Here is a 12,576-nt window from a genome sequence, read left to right as displayed (position 1 = left end):
CTGATAAAGTCCATTCAGACTTCGGCATGTGCTGAGAATCGTCACCAACACGAAAATCCTCCAGACAAACTCTGTCCAACAGAATGACACAAATAAACCTGGGTGAAGTTAAAAAAATAGTAACTGGGAGATAGGCAATAATAGTAATCTCCAGTTTTGACTAAAAATCAAGATGCAGAAGCAAAACAAATTCTAGCCCACAGCATGAAAGAATTCCTCTGGTAAAGCTATGCCATAGCTCAAGTGCACAGGAATGGGATCTTAAGACCATGCTTCCTCCATATCCTATGCAAAAAGACAACTTCTAAGCAAATTCAGTGTAATGGTGTTTGCTTACAATTTGAGAGTTCAGATTTCAAAATTATCTTAGACCCTCTTCTCTGGACACTTCCTGGCAGTAAATAAGGAGGAAAAATAGGGAAACGTCTAAACACTGTATCTGATCTGCCAAATAAAGCCCTTTTTTCCTTCCCTACTACACCTAACAAGGGGCTCCCAGCTTCAGCACTGAGTAACCTTAGTGAGAAAATACTCTTAAAAATCCTGTGGGATTTTATATAAAAAAGTTTCAAGAGGGTCAGATGGAAATGAGCTGATCACTACACCCTACCTCTGCCAAGGCTGTCTGCTGAGCAGTTCACACTACATTGCCCTAAGACTGGTCCCCATCGTCTTACCAAGTATCTTGAGTTAAATTTTAACAAGAAAACAGTCATAACAGCATCTGGAGGCAACAGAAGCTTGTTGTACTCGACACTGTTGCTCAGGCACTCTTCTTGCCCTGACTAGCTGCAATCTTAAGTTCTGGACCCAAACTTGGACAGCAAGTAGCCCTGCACATGACATTGTCTTAGCTTCTCTGGGACCCAGGAACTCCAGGGGGAAACGTGCCCTCAGCAGGTCTCCAGCTTAAGCACAAGTTGATAAACATCTGGTACAACATTCACAACTCCGACAGCCAACCAACCCGCCTGGACTGAAAGCACCCTGCCGCTCCGACCGACTGCGTCAGTCCAGGATGTCTAGCAGGTCTACTGAGTTGCTTCCGCGGGTAGTACATGAACCTCTACTGAACACAAGTGATACTAGGAAGATGTTTTTCTAAAAAAAGACACCTGTCTTTATGTTGTGCACACCAGCATGCATTAGATTAATTTACACAACACACACAGAGGAGGAGTTTTCTGGAGTGGCAGAGGCGAGTAAATTTTTCAGTTCAACTTACTATCACGAAACGTTGCAAAACCAGTGAGTTGGCAATGTTTATAGCAAGACAAATCTGAAAACATTTTAATGTCTTGAGCCGATTGTCATTTTTACTGGTTACTAAAATAATTTACCTGTGGAGTTCAGTAAAACTGTGAAACAAATCTTGCCCTGACGAACCCAGTTCTCCACTGACAGCAAAGTGAAGAGTTATCTTTAAGCCATCTCATTTTTCTGAGAATAAAGACTATTGTATATTTGGCTTGATACGAGGGTGCAAGGCCCTTAAAGCAAGCACAAAAATCCCTTCCAATTCAGAGGGAAAGGAATCCTCTGGAACCACAACAGTGCGATTCAGAAGACTGTTACGCTGTAGTAGTAGTAACTGTAGGGGAGTAAGTCTTGCTGCAAGCCTGTCCAACCTCTGCATTAAGGTTACAGTGCTAGAACATTACAGCACTGGTACATTATATTACAGTGTATGTGCATATATATAATAAATATATATACACTATCTCTATGTACACACTGTAATACTTACATTATAGCCCAAAATAAATTATATCCTTTTTTCAGAGGCTAATAAGTTTTACATCTATTTAGGAAAAATCAACCACACCTAGTAATTTCTACGCTTCCTTAGATAATCCACAACAACACTGTTTGTTATTAAGATATGAAGCTTCTTGGTCCGACATCTGCCAAAGACCCGGCAAGGGGAAAACAGTCCTGGATTCTGCAACTACCTGCATGCTCAATGATCAACTTTAATAATGCATGAATTGGATGCCCATCCAAAACCAGCCATCTGAATTTAGTTTTTACAATAAAACACAAAAAACTTCAGTAGTCAAGTGTGGCTTGACTACTTACCGTAAGCTTTTCATGTTCACAGCAAGTAATAATCACCTTTACACAGGGAGGAAGAAAATTACCCCAGGATATTATTAACATTTTTCATTACATATCCCAAAATATGGGATAGAATTTAAAGTACACTGATTCTTCACTGTACGTAGTTTCATAAAAATATTTCAACCTGTATTTTCAAAAGAAATCTAAGTGCATTTAAAGGAGCTTCATCATCTCCCCCAGGAAAACTTATTTTGGCTCTTTTAGGAAAAGGCATTTCAGTACTAAAATAAGTTTTTAATGAAGAAAGCACACTTCCCTCGTGGATAAAGTATCCAGGATTACTAATTACCTGCTTTAAGTAGATCCATCATCATGCTGCAACTTGCCAAAACGTAAATCTGATTTTGTTCATCAGAACACGTAAACAAAATTTTGGATTAAGATTAATTTAATCCAATTTACCTAACATTACTAGCAGTAAGAAGGCTACATGAAAGAGCTGCGGTGTCAGAATCGCTATTTAGAAGCTTCCAGAACATTGTCATGTTTTACATATACGAACGGCTATGTTGAACCATGTCTCTGAATATCTCTCACTAAAGAGCTTGCACTACACAACTGGTCCGGATTTACTTCAAAATGCCAAAATTCTGGACAAATTCTGAGAAAGCAGTCTTAAAGATAAAAACCTAACTACCGCAAACTTTCTGTTGATGTTTGTTAAAATGTCCTCTATTAACTTTATATAGAGAAAAATGCACCTTAAAAGCAGTATGTAACACATCACCCATCCATACTGTGACAAATACAATACGAAGCTGTAGCAACTAGATGAAAAAAGAGAGAGTCCAGAAATATCAAGTAGTTTTGCAGCAAGCTCTCTTGTACTGCAACTAAATGTTAATGTTTTGAAAACCACTAATGAAAAATATTCAAGCTACGTAAAGTATAATGTTTTATGAGATAACACAATCCATTAGAAATTAGAGCAATTCCAGTGATTTATCACTTTGTCTCTACGCACTCTGCCATTACTAGTATCATACCCAGCATGGGAGAAAGCATATTGTTGTCTTCGCCTCCTGAGTTTAAGAAGACATCAAGTGCCTCTTGGTCAGACATGTCCATTAGGTCCATCTGTTCCAGCATGTCCACGTTCACCTCCATGGAAGACATACTTCCAATCGGTTCTGTAGTAAAAATAGTGCAATGAGCAAACTGATAGTCAGCTACATGATGTTATTTTTATTTATAGGTATAAAAGCTTCAATAGCTGCTATAATTGTATGCATTAGTAATAATTAAACGAGATATGGAAGGAGCAGACCCACAGGAGCTGCTCAGCCGCAATCTCAGCCCAAATCCAAGAGTAGTCTGTGTAATCTTTGTTGTGAAACTAAGGTCCATTACTGTTTTTGTAAACCAAAACATTTTTAGCAACAATATTTATAGCAAGAGCATTGTCAGAAATATGCTAGGATGGGGCTCAGGGGCAAAGATTGAAACTTTCCATTTTGCAACACTCCTTTCCTATGCTCTCAACTAGAAGTCTCTTTAGAGAAAAACAAACACATTTAAACACACATCACATGTCAATACACAAAGGGACATGAAAATTCAGAAATAAGGATTAATGTTAACAGAGAGCAGCCATTCTTCTTCCTCATTCAATCAATCAGTCTAATAAATGTAGTATGTAAAACCTAGGCTGATACCCACTATCTTCTCTCAGCATAGGGATTTCTGCTTGATTAATTACTCAAGCAGACTACTTACTATTGTCAATATTATACCGACAATTCACAAGGGAATTATGCAATAAAGCATACAAATAGAACAAGTAAGTTCAGGGGTACTCAGATTTAAGTCCAGTTGCTGCATGTATAACATCTAATATTCTAATGAACAGTTTAATGGTTTATCTAAATTTAATAATTACACTATTAAAAGCCTTCATATGTGAACTGAGATGAAATCCTATCATTTGACTGTTGATTTTTTTTCCCACATATACTACAGCTGCAGGATCAAATCTTTCATAAATTCAGTTTCTTTGATATACACGGGTTCTGCATTATACTGCAAAGCTGAAGTTCAGGACGTTAGGTACTCTAACCTTCTAACAGAGCCATGTATCCAGTACTAACTAGCCTGTGACAATGTCCACTTTTAGCCTAAGTAGTCTATATATATATATAGAAAGTAGGAGACCCAAACTCAATTCCTTCCTAGACCAAAGGAGTTTAAAACTTACATATCCCACTTCTCAGAAGCTGTCCTAGCAACCAATCTAGAGTATCTTGCAGATGTGCATTTATAGCACTCATGCAGAGAAATGGAAATCTTGGATAGTATTCCCTGCTCCGACATTACAAACGACAGCAGAACTGGTCTTGGAGCAGGGACAGAGTCACTACATTTTTTCCTGCCACATGAGTGACGTAATCTCCTGCTTGCTTTCCTTCTGGTCCTACAATCCCCAAGTTTTGGCCCAACAGATGGATACTTCCCACACAGAAGTGTCTGTAGTCTATGGCATCCTTGTGCTTTAACCAGTCGGGAGATGCCAGACTTGAGTCATCTCATAATAAGGACAGAGCTTAATCTGATCTCCCATGTCCTAATCACATACTCTGTATGTTACCTAGACCATGGAATAGCTACCACCTGGCAACCATTTTGAAATACAACACTGAGCTTTCATCTGCACTTTTAAAATTTTTCTGAAGCACCTGCTGCCAGGTGACAATCCCAGGCTTTGGAACTCCAGAGGACAGAAGCGGCCACCTCCATCCATATCTTTATAGATATGGATGCACTCTTCAGCTGCAGAGAAAAGTGCCGTTCCAGATGTGCATCAGTGCTTTGCATTTCCTCAGACAACAAGGAGAGAGTCTGATGGATTTTCTAAGTTGTCTAGTTCCCCTGGAACCCAAAGTTTGTTTAAAGAGCTTATCTGAAGTTTCAATTCCACCAAGGAACAATTTAGACGCTGCAATGCGTCAGCTGTAAGCATTAAAACCATTGCTGACTCCGACCTCTCGACAATGTTCTCCAAGTTGCGAGTTTGTGGATTACACAGAAGGTATTTTAAAACTTGCCTCGCCTCTCTGCTATCTGCAAGTATCCTGTAGAAAGGTATTGCTCCATGTCCTGCTGGAAGGCTTCTTCAAAGAACTTCTGACGTTCCTTTAGCTTCATCTGCTGGGTGTGCTCCATATCCAAAACCTTCTGTGCATGTTCAGCATCTAGCTCAGCTGAGCGTAAAACAAACAAACAAATAAAATATTGCATGTGTATCCCCCTGACTCTCAGAATTTAAAAGCTACTGAACCAGTTCAATACTGACAGACTGTTACTACAGGCTGTTAACACAGGCTGTTATAAAAGAAGGCTTCTGCGCTTTGCAACTGTATTTTAAAACGGAGAGAATAAGAATACTATATTAGGCAGCATAACCTTCACATTAAAGTGATGTCATAACTATTTATGTTGAGGCAAGATGCAGATTTCTTGAACTGCATAAACGGCAACACCTGAAAGCACTGTCCATCACTAACCGGGATTTCAGAATTCTGCCAAAAAAAGCTATCAGATAATGATGCTTCTGTGATCGTATGTACCTAATACACACAAAAGTAGTACTTTTCATTTGAATGTTGCAGCACATTTCCACCACGATACAAGTGGAAAGATATATATGTATGTATGTTTATATGTACATACATATAAATACACATACATACATATGTGTGTGTGTGCAGATGCATGTGAGATTCTGCTTTTGTCAGCCTCCAGATAGACTGGAAAAACCCTTTGAAGAATATCCTACACGTAGTGCAGGTACATATCCACAGAAGCTGGGAAGGCAGCCTGAGTCGACAGGAGGTAGGTAAACAGTACCGTTTTCAATGACACCACCACACAGTCATTAACGTCAATATGCAGGGTCTCCTCTCTACACAGCAGCAAAGAACGTGCCAAAAGATGATGATGATACTGACACCAAAAAAAGCAGAGCCAACTGCCATGAATTACTAATATGACACCAAGGAGAAAGGGCCAGCTTGTATAGCTTGTACAGACATGCAGTGACAACTGAAATTGCTTATACACATCTATGCTGGGTCTCTAGAACCTCCTCTTTCCTCCTTCAGCAAAAGAAGTATTCGACTGAGTATCATTAGAAGAACTCCTTCCCTCCTGTTTTGCTCTACAGGAGTCGCTGACTGGCCAGAGGATGTACAAAGAAAAGAATCATGCTGTTTAGTGAAGAATAACATCTTCTAGAACAAAAAGATGTGGTAGCTATTGAAGTACTAACTCTAGCCAGACCACTATTACGATATGCTTTAGAAAAAAATGCCTTTTAGGAGGAATATGTAAATTGGAACCCTTCCTCTCAGAGTTCTCTCTTCATTTTTCTAAACCGGTCTCATGAGCTCTCTGCTTACAATAAAAAAAAAAGAATTTGCTAGCTGAGCTGCTGAGGGAAAGGACGGGGGCGGCGAGAAGAGCTGCTGGTCTGGGCTGTTCTACCCAACTAGGGGAAGCTCCAACAAATACTGCTGGGTAAAAAATGTCCAAGCTTTCACACACCAGACAGACACAGCTAGAATATGGCATCCATACGGATAAATGCTGAAAGAGCTTAAGGTTTTCTAGGACAAGCATCATGTCAGTCTTCCAGGGAAAATGTTATGTTTATGATATTTTACAATAAGGAAATTTATTAAAAGCATTTACCATTATGGAGATTATTATCCAAATGCAGAAAATGTTTTATTAAACCAGGCAAAAACATCAGAGAGCAGTAATTCACTCTGTTGCTTGCATCAAGGTCACAGATCATATACAGAACCAACTGAGCTGTGATAGTTGCCCAAAGGAGCCATAAAACTGGACTGACATACCAAATATCCATTCAAACGTCAGTAAATAAGCTGAAATCTTTTTCTTAAAGCAGATTTCAGAAGTAAAATGTCAGCGTATAATAAGGAAAGCATTTTCCTTTAAGTCAACACATCTTTATTATCAATTACACTGTGGTGTACGATGACTCTGTGTTCCTTGGAGCAACTCCTTTACTACAGTCCTGAATGATGAGCAATTATTAACAACATTGTGCATGATGCAGAAATTATTCAGTTGTAATAATAAAAGCCATCAGCTCTCACTGACAACAGAAATTTCCTGTCTTTCTCAAAATATATTCTGACAGTTTTGCACTCTATATTGGTACTTCGGGATATTTTTAACCTCAGAACAGAGACAGTATCCGAACAACATACGAGACTGATACAACTTTTTTCTTAGTGCTGCACCCTCTTTTTTTTTCATTTTGCCTAAAATGTCCTGTTAACTATTGAAATTGACACTGGCCAAAGCGAAATGGCAACAGCTGCCTGCTGTGCTGAGATATTCTAAAGAAACTCAAAATACTCTAGCTGAGGAGTTGTCATAGGCTTGTTCTCCAAAGTCAGTTACAGAGAGTTAACATCAAGAACCTTGCTGCATGATTTCACGCTCTGCCAGGTGTAATAAAAGTTGCTTGGCTAAGCAAAATCAAACTGCTACATGTGGGCTTTCTGTTTGTTGTCAGAAATACTAAGGATGGCTAGATGAAGCTAATGGTCAAACCTGAAACAACCATACTGTTTCTTTTACAAAGCTATTCAGAATTATGTTTTCCATAATCCAAGTGTAGTTTTACATGTTTATAAAACACTGAATAGAGCCAGCACCAAAGGAGTTCTAAGAAAGACAAAAGTATCATCCATATAACCTCATATGCTCTTCATGTCCATATACAAATTCTTACAGACATCACTGAGACCTGACACACTTAAAATACTGCATTTTTCCTTTCACCATAAAATTGTACCTTTGAATTAGTAACTGCACCTATTTCTTAATCGCACTGCTGTGCACAGGAAAAAAACAGACTACAGAGAAAATGCTAATTCACCATTAGATGCAGGACTTGCCATGACAACCCAAATATAAGGCGACTTCAATTCTACACCAGCTATGACTTTCAAGAGAACAGAACCAAAAGGAGGCAAAATATTTCTTAAAAACTGGAAACCCCAGTGCTGACGTACAGCCTCTGCACCATCCCCAGGAGCAGCCCCAGGGCCAACCCACAGCTCACCTCCCTCGCAGCCACAGTACAACTTACAGCCTCCCTCCTCCGAAGCCCGAGCAAAGAGGCAGCACTTGTCCACAAAACTTCCACTTGCCACAAAACCGCATCTTCTCCAACACTGCTGCACAACGCGCTCTCCCTAGCCTTGTACTCACTGTGCAGGCGCTGAAGCATGGAAGTCGATTCTACCCTGGAACCAGTCACCCCAGCCTGAAGCAGCCTCTGGGTACGCGCAGCCCTACCGAGATGCTACGCTGCCCTCGCCTCCTCTAGCCAGGTGAGGGTTTATCAGGAAGTTTCAGGGGACGACTGCTTCTCCAAACACCTCAGCGTGAGAAAAAGCTGTAGTCATCATCTGCCTCTGCCCCTGTGGATCCTGGCTACATCCGCTAACAGGACCTGGAAAGCTGTACCAGCTAATTCCAGTCATTAAAAGGACTGCCCTGTGCTCTTAAAGGTCAATGAGAAAAAAAAACAGTGCCCGGAACGTAGTCCTTAATGCATTGATTTTCCCTATAGCTGTTTCCCCCCTCAGCCTTTTTTCTGGGAAAAAAAGATCACCATATAGCTGTACAAATGGGCCAAAGACTTAGAAATCAAGACAAGACTAGGAGTACAATATTATCATGTGGTACAACATCCATGTTTTCACATCTCAATTTATATTTCTGATATCTTTCTGCAGCCAGAAGCTGTGCTAACCAGACACTGCATTCCTATTACAAGATTAATTTATTAAAGCCAGGTCCTCAAGATAGATTATTTCTTAATGACTTTGTAAAATATTTTTATTTACAATGAACTCTCTTTCTGGGAAAACCTCCCCCATGTATCTTAAGTGCTTGAATTAGGCACTACAAGAATCCAAACTCCAAAGGAACAAATTACAGTAGCTTATAATCATATACCTCAAGCATAAAGGACACCATTTTCTGCTATCATTCATATGCCTGACTGACACCTCCTACTAATTAAAATTCTGCCGCAGCACCTAAAGCTTCTATCCAACCAACAAACTAAGTGACCATTTTATAATCTAAAACCTTTTTATAATTACCATTTTATAACCTAAAACCTTTTCAAGTTATGCACAACAGATTTCCTGAATAAGTATGGCTACAAATAAAACAAATCAGAAGAACGACTACAAACAAAAATCAGCAACTGAAAACACCGGTTGTTTAGATTGCTAACACATCCCTTAGACCTAACGTGAAAGTGAAAGATGTCAAGTTGTCCAAATGGATGGCTTTCTGGTGCTTTCATACAGTTATATAATCAGTTTACTTTCCTTCAATTAATTTATTACGTTACTTTATAGTTCTCATGTGAGCTAGAATCCATAAATGTCTCTGTTCTAAAAAGTAACACAAAAATTGGAGCTTAGACTAAATGCCCTTTTCCCCCCCCTCTATAGTTCATCTGGTTTTTGTAGACTCATTCGACCAGACCATAAAACGTATGCAAGTATTCTTCTGGGGGTTTTTTCTTTCACTGAAGACATCAAAATTTCAAGCAGCCCTTCACTGAACTCACTCCAGGTTTTTGATGTTCCTCCTGTAGTGGGGGGCCCAAAACTGGACACAGCATGTAGACACGCTGAGTAGGGGAGGATAATCCCTTCCCTTGATCTCCTGGCCACCTTCCTGTTCATCCAGCCGAGGACGCCGCTGCTCATGCCCACCCACACCCCCAGGGCCCTCCTGCAGAGCTGCTCCCCGCTCAGTCCCCAGCCGGTCTCGCTGCAGGGGCTCCTCCTGCCTGGGGGCAGGGCTTCACATTGGTACCTGCTGAATTTCATAACTCTCCTGTCAGCCCACTCCTCCAGCCTCTCTAGGTCCTTCTGGACGGCAGCCCTGCCCTCGCCGTATCGACCGATCCCCCCAGTTTGGTGCCATCAGCAAGCTTGGCGAGAGTGCCCTCCACCACCTCCTCCAGGAAAGACCAGTCTGCGGCTTGTTACCAGCCTCCGGCTTGTTACCAGCCTCCAGGTAGAGTGTGACCCATCAACTGCTACCCTCTAAGCCAACCAGTTACTTATTCATCTTGTGGCCCATCCATCCAGGCTGTAACATTATAATTTGGCTACAAGAATATTGTGTGAGACTGTCTATTCTATTCACCATTCACTAAACAACCAAAAGCCTTCAAAAATCAGCACGATAAAAACAGACAACGGAAGACAGACAGACAGCTGAGTAACTTCAAGTGCATTATAATTTAGCAACTTATACTTGCAACTGCCTCATTATATACCCTTTTAAGCAGAAATATCAAAGCGAGACAAGACGCCGGGGAGCACTTCAAAGAATGCAGTTTTTCTCAAAAATGTTTAAATTATTCTTGACAGAATTTAGAATACACTTTGATAATACGAGGGAGGAACTTCAGAGCACTCTTGCACTATACTTTGCCGAGAAGTGGGGAGAGACTGTTGGCAAAACTTGAAAAAAAATTATAAGATATGTGAATTAGGTACACACAGCCTTTCTTCCAAATAGGAGTGAAAAGAAAACAAGTGAAAACTACAAGATCTAATTATTTTTAAACTCTGATTGAACAGTCTCTTTACAAAGTAAAACAAAATATTTTTCCAAAAGCATATTCAAATAATTGCAACCAAAAAAATTAAGTCCTGATTCACTAGAACGTGAAGTCAGGATTTCACTGGACTTCGGTGACAGAAAGATCATACTGTTGGAAAAACTATACATCGTTCCAAATGAGATTTATTGCCTGACGACTCTCTAAAGCCTGCATTTTCATGAAGAGATATTTTACTAAAATTAAGATTATTTTTATAAAAGTTATTTTTATTAAAATATTTCTTCATTTAAAAAATCAGTCACTAAAAATGACTGTATGTATTCCTTGATAATTTCTAACTAGTGTTTTTATAGATTGCATTAGAATATGAAAACTCTAATTAGCCCAGAAATAATCTAGTCAAGAGGAAAAGCAGAGGTTTTACCAGTGCAGAGAAATTATTTTTTAAATTGCCCAATAAGCAGTTTCAACCAGTTGGCTTACCTTGGAAATTCCCTCTAAACAAACAAATTGCTTACTTGAGATCCCTGAAAAAATACAGAATAAGCCTAAATAAATATCAGAATAAACCACTGCAAATAACCGCCTGTGTATGCCAAGATTCTGGTTACTAAAGCAGCACCTGGAGGAAGAAGCAGTTTCCGACCAACGCGACAGGAAACACAGCTTGGGAAAAGGTTTCCACGTAACTCCAAACTTTATCTGGCTACCAGGAAATCATCATCATTAAGAGATACTAAAAATATGCTCCGCCAAACAGCAAATGCATGAAACGGGTTCTAAAAATGTAAATACATTTAGGATTAAATGAAAATAATCACACAAATAATCATATGCCTCACAGTGCGTGAAAAGAACATTAGAGCTTGACAGAATTAGGATCTTTTAGGTCAGCTAAACAAAAGGTTACTGCATTTACATTTATGTTACTTTCACTGTTATCTTCAGCTCTTCCTACTTTTTAAAGCCTTGTAAAGTATGACAAGACCTTTCTAAGGCAGACCAGTGGCTTGCTACTGCAGACGAGAATACACCTGAGCTATGAACAGACTGCACCCAGTTTGGGTTTGTTTGGGTTTTTAAACAGTTAATACGGCACACATTGTAATTAATTTAGGGGTTCAGACAAGCCTAGAGCATCCAAAGTTAAAGATGTCTTCCTCCTGTATACAGAAGCTTAAATCCTGTCTTGCCCAACTGTACTTTTTTGCAATAAAATAAACAGAATATCCTACATAGCAGCCATATGGCACATGATATTCTTTAGATTGCTTTCACCATTCTCTGTTCTCTGCAAGCTTAAAAATACAACAGGTTGAGGACTCCTCTGCAAGGTGGTCCACAGCAGCATAAGGGACTACTGTTTCAGAGCCAGATCTGCTGTGGTTCAGAAAAAGAAAGAATGCTTTTGGCCATTTTACTTCTCATAAAACTTCTCATCCTGAAACCTGAGTGCATTTGCCTACTTCTTGAATTTTTTAAATTAAGAGCGGACAAATTTTCATGCCTGCAAATGTGGTAATCGTGAACAATTTTAGAATTGGTTTAATTGGTTTTAACTGCAGTCAGAATCATCATGGATATACTGTTCTACAGCACATTAGGGTTTTTTCCCACACTTGCTTCAGTATTTTCCTATCTTCAGATGTGCAAATGCACATCTTGCAAAGTACGGTAATGTTACAGCAAAAGCTTTAGGGGGGGAATTCTCTCCTCCAGGCCCATAATTGACTACTTCTGGGTTAACAACTCTACAATCCACCATTTTCCAGTTTCCTGGTTCAATTTATGGTCCCAAGAGCACTAAGTGACAGTATCTG

At 39.6% G+C, this 12,576-nt stretch overlaps 1 protein-coding gene across 2 annotated transcripts in view; it reads right to left on the bottom strand.

The window, feature by feature from the left end:
- The window catches only part of DTNBP1 (dystrobrevin binding protein 1), a 74,354-nt gene that overhangs the window by 3,099 nt on the left and 58,679 nt on the right, over positions 1-12,576 (bottom strand). For both annotated transcript variants that reach the window (XM_075142772.1, XM_075142773.1), the window contains 2 exons: positions 5,163-5,318; positions 3,108-3,251 (listed from right to left, as the gene is read on the bottom strand). In XM_075142772.1, coding sequence (XP_074998873.1) covers positions 3,108-3,251; positions 5,163-5,318 — 300 coding nt within the window. The remainder of the gene's footprint in view (positions 1-3,107; positions 3,252-5,162; positions 5,319-12,576) is intronic.

Source organism: Calonectris borealis, chromosome 2 (genome assembly GCF_964195595.1).
Source record: "Calonectris borealis chromosome 2, bCalBor7.hap1.2, whole genome shotgun sequence".
Classification (NCBI taxonomy): domain Eukaryota; kingdom Metazoa; phylum Chordata; class Aves; order Procellariiformes; family Procellariidae; genus Calonectris; species Calonectris borealis.
The sequence above is the reverse complement of the archived record's forward strand: the minus strand, read 5'-3'. Positions and strand labels throughout refer to the sequence as shown.